Here is a 9,416-nt window from a genome sequence, read left to right on the forward strand (position 1 = left end):
AAATATATAAAAAATGTATAGTTTGAATGGAAAACAGCGAAGCAATTAAATTGTGCATTTCTTAATTGTAATGGTGGTTGATCGAAAAGCCATTCATAAATCAATGGCCTTCGCTGAAATGTCAGATCAGCGTGTTAACAGCGAAATCTCATCAGCATTGTTCGTAGAGTTACTAACCATCTAAAATTTCTAATTTTTTCTGTCTTCTCCCCCACATACGCTAACCCTGCAGCAAACCCAGATACCCGATTATGCTGAACTCATTGTCAAGTTTCTGGAGGCATTGATTGACAGTTACCTGCCAGCAGCTGACGAGGAACGAGGGGAGGAGCAGCTGAGGACGCCCACCTCCCCCTACCCTCCCACCAGCCAAAGCCAGCTGAGCATCACTGCCAACCTCAACCTGTCCAACTCCATGACCTCACTGGCCACCTCACAGCATTCACCAGGTTTCTGTTTTTCACACACACACACACACAGGCGGCTGTAGCTCAGGAAGAAGGTTGGTAGTAGGAACACATATTATGTGTATGATAAGAAGAAGAGCTGTGTGTGTCTGTATGGGTGTATGTGGCTTGTTGTGTAAAAGCGCTTTGAGTGGTCAACTAGACTAGAACAGTGCTATATAAACAGGGTATCCGCGGGGTATTTAAAAAGTCTTAAAACATCTAAAATCCAATCATTTGAATTTAAAGCCTTGAAATGTCTAAAATTATCTTAAAATTTCAGAAAATGTCTTCAATACTGAATTAGACAAAATTTTGAAAGGTCTTAAAAATGTATTAACGTTACTTTTATTTAAAACAAATGCATGAACTTCAGTCTTGCTTTTAATTATTAAAATTTTTGAGGAAGCTATAACATAACATAACAAAATGGAACTAAAGTACCTGTGCACCCCGGTCAGAATTTATCAACTAGTTAGTGTGTTGGCGCACGACATAATTTTTCTGTTATTGCTCCGTTGTGAAGTTCTGATAAAGCGGGGGGCTTCCCGGCACGGTGCACCCGGCATGTGTTCACACCCAGGCAGGTGTCTCTCATCTCCAAAGTCAACAGTAAAACAAATATTAGTTCACAATAGAGAGGCTTCTGGTGTTTTTAGTTAGGTTAAGCATTTTGCATTCCAATGTGGGGAAAAAAAAAGACCATACCTTGCAAGTAATTCCGGGCCTCCGAGTTTCCTTCATGCCTTTTGTACTTTTTTGCCAGTATGGTTGTGAAATGGGTCTTAAGTCGTATTCCTTATGGTCTTAAAAAGTCTTAAGTTTGACTTGTTGAAACCTGCAGAGACCCTGATAAAGTCCATTTACCATTTACACACACACACAAATATGTCCTCCATTTGGTGTGATATTAAAATGTTTTGCTAATTCAAGTTCCAATAGAACAACCTTTTCCTGACTTCTGACAATGGTTTCGTCTTTATTACTGTGTGGTTTTGTTTCAAGTTGCTATCTCAAAGATGGACTTGACTAAACAATAGTAAAGATGGTTTCAATTCAGCAGTCAGACTCTAACCCCATCGGTAGAAGTGTATTATGTTCCATCACTACTCTCTGCTGAAGCACAGTTCAGATATCTGGAGTAATTGACTGCTTAAAAATCAGATCAGTTTTTCCACAGTACTGTTATACTTCTACTGTGTGTGCCTGTGCCTTTTGTTTGCAAAAGAAAGTGGGGGAATGCCTAATCTCTTGTCTTTCCTGCTCCAGTGAGAAAATGGACAGTTGTCAGTCCTATATTTATGTGGAAATGCAGCATTTTATGTCTTATCTATCCTCTCTGTGGTCTTCCAGGTGGGGATAAAGAGAATGTCCAGCTGTCCCCTAGTTCTGCTCTGTCCAGTGGAGGGCGCACTCGCCACGGCTCAGCAAGCCAGGTCCAGAAGCAGCGCAGTGCCGGCAGCTTCAAGAGACCCAGTATTAAGAAGATTGTGTGATCAACTGCCCCTCCATCCAGGACTGCCAGGCCACATGCTGCACTCCATATTCCTCATTATTTTCTCATTGTTCTTCATAAATGTTGCTTTGGCAAAGGAAGTAAGCTTGGAATTTGCGTCAAGGAATATAATCAAGGGCAAACTTGAATTCTGCTGCTGGAGATTTCTTTTTATTAATCTATTATTTTAGACTGAACGAGGTGTTGGAGAAGCCTCGATGTCAATGTTTCTGCTCTCTTCCGGATTCGATGTGAAGATTCTTCTTCACTGCAACAAAGGCCGATGGGAAAACTGTGAGATTGAGTTAGGATGTGGACTGAAACATGTCCCAGACACTTGGCACAGGACAAATCCAGACTTGAGGCTGAAGTTTGATTTGCAGCCTCAGGGAATAGGGAACAGTTTGATCTGTCCCTCGGGCTGTGTCAGTGAGATGGACCACATTATGGTAGCGCTGTGTGACAGGACCTACACTCTGGACCTGCTTGGACATCTCAGCCCCCCCTCTCCCAGTTCTGTACATATTTGACAAAGACAGAAAATGTATATCTAGTCCTTTGTGCTAATGTAGATGTTGCTGTTTTCTCCATGGTGTGCCTTTGTCAGGGTTTTTCAATGTGTACAATTTGTAAAGTAAAAGTCAAACCTTGCTGGGGACAATGAACAGGTACTAATTATGGAGGCAAGCTGTCCATATCGCTATGAGCTCATCCAAACTGGGTCATGACCTGCCTCCAGTGATAGTCAAATATATAGTTGACCATATGTCCAATTGCCTGAAGATATCCATCCTGTACAAGTAGATAGTGCTACATAAATCTTCCTTTATTCAAACACTTTCCAAAAATGATCTTCTCAAACACTTGAGCCATGAAATTTGCAAAACACTAGGGGAATCTCAACTGTGTAAATAGCTGCAAGTTCCTTTTATTTAGCTCCTCTCTTATTTTTACGATGACTTGTATTTTCTGCAGCGTAACATTTTAATTGGTTGACAGTGTCAAGGAAAATTGTGTAATATGCAATAATCCTAAACTCCTTTGTGAACCACTCATTTTATTTGTTAACAATCAGCGAAAACACATCACTGTCATTTCACTGCAGGAGAAGCCAACTCCTGATTCACTGCAGTGTGTTCACATCTCATACATTAGCCCCTTTCACTCAGCTTTCACACTAACGCTGCAAAGAGCACGTGCTCATTATGCCGCCATCGCTTCTTGTTAATCACTCGCACTGATAAAGCAGAGGTGACTGAGCACAACTCAGTGGCTGTTTTTCCATCCAATTCCAAAGTCAATCTGAAGCAAACTTTTGAAATATCTTATCATATGAAATGCTCATCGGGTTAATTTCCATCTGCTGGTGAACTAGTGTGTGCAGTGTGGTTAGACGGTGGCATTAAACTATCTGTTCCACGTAGTTGTAATAAATGAGAGGAGTGGTCGCTGAGAGGAAACAAAAGATTTAGGAAGAAAACACAAAACCAATGATCTTTGTGAGAGAAAAGCAATTTTTAAAAACTTTAATGGTTATTCTTCTGTCAGCAGGTATTGGCCTTGTTTATTCTTTAGGAGCAGAATCAGCTGATCGATCATGTGATGAGAACTGTCGGCATTTCCTTCTCCCCTTACGAACAGCGACTGTTTTTTGATCACCTCAAAAGAACAGTTTGTTCTTTTTAGAATTCTTTTAGTTAATCAACGTTTCTAAAATGCAAATGTAAGATGTGTTGAAAGACGATTTTGATGTAAACCTCAGTGTGTTACACCATGCCAGCTCCACATGATGCACAGATTTAGGTCTGTGACTACCTCCATTGCCGGCTCAGAGGAGCATCAGCTTTAATGACTCATTCCACCTCTATCCCTTACAAACACAGCGATGAGGGACAACAAAAGCATAACTGTCCCACTTTGAATAGGTGGTATGAAAAGGGCTGTCATCTCACTAACTTTGATTAACATCACATTAGCAGTCTGGTCTGCACTCAGATCCAAGAGAGGTTTGACCTGTGGCCTCTTTAGAGGGAAAAAACTCTGCCTCTTATTGCTAGGGATCCCTGTTATTGAGTGTCTGTCATTATTTGTAGACGAAGATGGATAACACATCTCACTACAGAAAAGTGAAGCCAAAATGGTCTCACAAATGTGTCCTGCCATCTTGCACAAGTATTGTGATTAGCATCTACAGCTGAGCCTTCTTTGTAGCTGGTTTGCTACGGATCTACTTTTTCCACAGTCTGGTTGTGCTCTTTGCTTAGTGTTACATGTTGTCTTTACCCTCCCACCCAGCCCTGCATACAGTCTTGTTTGCAGGTAAGCATCAGCTTTCTGTACTGTCAGAACGCATGATGAAAAGACACAGTCCTGCTCTTTGCCCACACATCTGCATTATATCACTGCTCTCTTTTTTTCCAGTGTGCTGGAGTGTTTGAAACTCCATTTACTTCTGTGCTCTAATCTTTAAGTTCACTTCAGTTAACTGGGCCATCACACTGGATGTGCTCTTTGTAACATTAGTAATACAGTGTACTCGCACTCCAACACATGCATAAGCATTCCCAGCACAGTGAAATCACAGATCTGTCAGTTGGAATTTTTTCAGGATCTCTCTTTGAAATTGTCTTAATTCTTTGAAAGATGTTAAAAAGCATTTGCAGTAAAAATGGAGTTTATGGCTCACACATAGCTATTAGTATTGTTTAGCTTAGAAACAAATAATGGCCTTTTAGCAGTACAAGGAGTTATGATGGTCAATGTGGGAAGTTAGTTTGTGGTAGCCAGAGGTTGATTTGGAATTGATGGAAGTGAACCAGTGATTTGCTTTGAAAGTGGTCACTTGATGTTTAGTGAATGGCACTGTGTGGGATGTGTAATGAAACTGATCTATCCAAATGCTTTAATCCTGCCATAACATGTCTGCATGAAAAGAGTTGAGTATTCTTGTACAACTGTATTATCTCCACCAATCTGCAGCTTTGTCACATATTTATCAAGTTTTCTGTATTTGTTGATCAGAATTTTGTCCATGTTTGGTTCTGATCCAACAACAGTGTGTACTGCATTATATCAGCATGTGATCATTAGACGAATACCACGGAGAGGGGCAGCCTTAAAAAAGCTTTCTGAGATTGAACCTGACAGAGTGATGAGTTTGATATAAATTGGTCACATTAGGTGTTCCCTGATCCAATTTCAACTGCAGAAGACCAGTTCAGTAGATAAGTTTCATTGATAGAGTTGCTCATAGTGACCACCAAAGCGTTGCAGAGTGCTCAGACTGCACGTGTGTCTCCAACGCTTCCATCTGCACACACTTCAGAAGTTTCTCCTGGCTCCAGATGAATACATTTGAAGATGTCTGAACTGTGCCGCTGACTGCTCACACACTCAAAGCTCCACAGCATTTCCACTCGCTAAGAAGACCTTTTAATTCAGGTGCTTCAAGTTGCAATGACTTGGCAAAAGGACGTGACAAATTACATAATGATTACTGACCAGTCAACCAATGTGATATCTTCAGGCATCAGATTATAAGAAACAGCGTGCCACACACTGGATAGTTTTGTAGTAAGTTCTTGAGGTAAAGAGGGCAGGATGTGTTGTAGAAAGTATCATATGAAGGAAAGGAACCAAATGCTGATGGTTTTGTTAGTTTGTCATGAGCCCTTAAAGACGAAGCATAATTGGTCTCATGCACATTTTTCATTGTAGACGTCAACATCTGCTGAGTCAGGCCCTTCCTGTGCACTGTACACTTGAAAGATGCGTGTTTATTCATTAAGTTTTGCGATTCCACCAAAAAATATCATTTTCCAAGTGAGTGCTGATCACTTTTCACACTGTTAAATTTACACTCCCTGATTTTCTCCTGAAACGTACCCAACGTGTGCGTCTTTTACCCAGAAGCATCTGAAGGAAAGCTCAGTTTGAGCAGTGTTAGCTGCAGAGAGGATGATGCATTCAGAACCTCTGAAACAAGTGGTTGACTTGCACTAATTTAAAAATAGTCCTGGGTTTGTAAAAATGAAAACCTCAAAATGTGGCATGTTTTATTTGATGTTATGCAAAATCTAATGTCTGTAGAGTATTAGTCTGAGTTCTGTTTTTAATGCAGTATGTGTGACAATTTGTAAATACTTTGTGTACAATTTGAGATGGTATATTTACTACACTGTACATACCTGTGATATTGTATCATTTTGTTTTTGTAAAGCAGTTAGTTTCTGTATAATAATACACAAATGGAACTATTCCAGTGTTAGTAATAAAATGTTTTGCTCTTCAGCGTCTGACCCTTGCGAATAGCTCAATGTTATTTCCAGAGCTAGGATTTTAGAATCAAAATGTTTATGAAAGTTAACACTGTTCAGAGTGATGCAGAAAAACTGCTCCATGCATTTGTCATTTCAAGATTGGACTACTGTAATTCTTTATTCTTGGACTTTCCCAAAATTCTCTGAAAAGCTTTCAGCTGATTCAAAATGCTGCAGGAGGGACTCTGTTCAGAACCAGCTTGGGAAGTGGTATATTCCCCCAATTTTAGCTTTTTTGGGGGGGGTCATGACCCCTAAACTGGTAGAATGTCTCAGATCTCAGGAGCAATAAAAAAAAAATCTGTCCAGAGAAGCTCAGTCCAGTCCTAGGAACAGCTAAGATACTCCATAGAACTCTCAAGCTCCCAGACATCTGGTAGAGGACCTTAGCTAGAAAGAGCGACCACCCATCAAAGAGAGAATGAGCCCGGACCCGTCTGATACGGTCAGACTTCTCGTGCAGCTGGTTTTGGCAATCTGCAGCCAGTTGATCAATCCTGTCACAGTGTTGTCCAAGAGTGGGACAGTTTTCACTTTATCAACAACATGCGGTCTATACTATAGACCTAATATACGTAGACACCTCATGGCGTGCTGGAACGTAATCCAGCATCGCCGCCATATTGGGTGGGTCTCCTCACTCTAGGCTAGCACCAGAGTCAACGGAGAGCGAGCAAATATCTTTCCGTTCCGTTTGTAAAGCGGCCCACGCTGAAAATAACGGCAACATTTTGTCACATTTAGCTTCAAACCATGTTTAAAAAAATGGTGGGAATTTTTGAGACATTTACAACAATATTTGTCAACTTAGAGATATTTTAAATATTCAATCGAGACCAGAATTAATTACCAGATTAGGGTTATTGAATATTAATACCAGGTGGTTCGTCAACCTTTTTTTGTCAATAAGCAATTTAATAAATCAAAATACCGGTGTGAGTTTGCATGTTGTCCCCGTGTATGCGTGGGTTCTCTCCAGGTACTCCGGCTTCCTCCCTCCGTCCAAAAACATGCATGTCAGGTTAATTGGTGACTCTAAATTGTCCGTAGGAGGGAGTGTGAGCGTGCATGGTTGTTTGTCTCATTTGTCTCTATGTGGCCCTGTGATGGACTGGCGACCTGTCCAGGGTGTACCCCGCCTTTCGCCCAATGACTGCTGGGATAGGCTCCAGCCCACCCGCTACCCGATCGACGGATTGAAGGTATAGAAAATGGATGGATGGAAAATACCGGTGTTGTGTAAAATATGCCACAGTGATTGGAACCAACGCAGAAACACCACGGATTAAAAACAAACTAACAGCCAGCTAGGTTACATGAGTATGAAAGTATACCAAGCGGCATGACATCCCAGTGAGGTGGTGGGTGTGGCTGGCCCAGGTGCGTATTGTAGCTTGTGGGAGCCTAAAGAGATATTAGCAAAATATTAGCAACATTATCTTTCATGTGTTTTTAATGTTTATATGCGCAGCAGTAAAAACCCCGGATGTGATTGGCAAAGGACAAAAAAGTAGGAAAATGTAAAGTCAAAGTCAAATAGGGCTGCAACTAACGACTATTTTGACAATTGACTAGTCATTGAATATTGAAACGATTAATCGACTAATCGATTAATTACTAATTAAAACAATCCAAAACTGACAAAGGATACATTCAAGCCATATCTTATCTTGACTTTTAACATTAACTGAAAATGCTAATAAGAGTGCTGGCAGCAATGCACCAACAGTCAAATCAATACCAAAAAGTGAACAACTGAAAAAGAATACAGCCTGGTTGTAACTTTGGACTGTGAAGTTGAATGACACAATTTTAATGTTGCACTTTTATGTTAAAATCCAAGACAATGCCGTTTTTTTTATAGCTAGCAGGCTACACTAACAAGCTAAATATCTTACCATTGTCAGTTTGCTCTCCCAGAGCTCCAACGTGCTTCCTCTTCAAATGTTAATGCGTGACAGACGTGTTTCCGAGATACATGAGGTAGGGCTGCACGATTATGACCAAAATCATAATCACGATTATTCTGATCAATATTGAAATTCCGAGTATTAATCACGACCATCGTCTGGAAAAACATCTATTTTTATTGCACCATTTATAAACAAACAATGTGCCAACATTTTTTTTGTGAAAAATTAAACTTTAAATTAGAATAAATGATAAATAATGCAAAACAAAAACAAAAACTCAACAATTTAACATTTTAAAGTACTAACTGTATTGATCGGACACATGTCTTTGGCCAAATAAAAATATATTGCGTCTGTTATTCCTGCGTGTCTTTGGGAGGTAGATGGATCGGGTTCTGCCCGGTGCAGGCTGCTGTAATGGTTGTCTGGGTTGGCGCTGGACACGGACGGGGATTTTGTGAATTAACATTAGCTTTGGCCTTCATGCATTCCTCATATTTAGGTTTGTGATGTTTTTTCAGGTGGTAGAACAAATTAGTGGTGTTACTCTGCGGGGCAGACACTACTTTGTTACACTCTTTGCAAATAACTTGTTCTTGTTCTTGTCACTTGCCCTGAATTCAAAACAAGTCCAGACAATGGACGTCGCCCCATTTCGAGGCACAAGCTCCTCGCGATCCCCAGATGCTACTGTATTCTTCACGGCTTTTGACATGACTTGCTCTCATCAGTCTTACTCATAGACTCATAGTCTAACTAGCTGCCGCTGCAGGCTGTCTTACACTGTGCGCTTGTCATTTAGCCAACTTAATAAAGCCTTAACCACACTTTCGCCCCCTGGTGGTTGGTAGACTACTGCTTGAGAACATGTGTGGTTAGATATGCAGGCAGCAGCGCTCACATTTTGAATGTAAATATCGTTGACGATCAGGTTCATTTGATTGTGGCCACCAAAATCGTGATCACGATCAAAATACGATTAATTGTGCAGCCCTAACGTGAGGTCGGCTTTTCAAAACTTGCAGGTAACCTTTTTTTTCTGGGTGTTGAGATGAAATGATACCAGACCCTTGACACTTTTGGACGAGAGGACAATAATTCAGCCGCAGCCATTTCACTTTTCACACATGTTTAAACAGGTCATCTCCCGCTATTATTTACCTCAACGCGCATGCCTCTCTAAGCAGAGATAGGTCGGAAGTGAGATGACTCACTCAGTATGAAAAATGACATTCAGCTCGAC

At 40.8% G+C, this 9,416-nt stretch overlaps 1 protein-coding gene across 3 annotated transcripts in view; it reads left to right on the forward strand.

Moving 5' to 3' along the window:
- Positions 1-6,357, forward strand: part of nf1a (neurofibromin 1a) — a 105,183-nt gene extending 98,826 nt beyond the window's left edge. For all 3 annotated transcript variants that reach the window (XM_072393136.1, XM_072393138.1, XM_072393137.1), the window contains 2 exons: positions 233-449; positions 1,800-6,357. In XM_072393136.1, the coding sequence (XP_072249237.1) occupies positions 233-449; positions 1,800-1,942 (360 nt within the window). In that variant the 3' untranslated portion in view covers positions 1,943-6,357. The remainder of the gene's footprint in view (positions 1-232; positions 450-1,799) is intronic.
- Positions 6,358-9,416: the final 3,059 nt, after the last annotated feature.

Source organism: Leuresthes tenuis, unplaced genomic scaffold, assembly GCF_036924035.1.
Source record: "Leuresthes tenuis unplaced genomic scaffold, fLeuTen1.0.hap1 SCAF_9, whole genome shotgun sequence".
Classification (NCBI taxonomy): domain Eukaryota; kingdom Metazoa; phylum Chordata; class Actinopteri; order Atheriniformes; family Atherinopsidae; genus Leuresthes; species Leuresthes tenuis.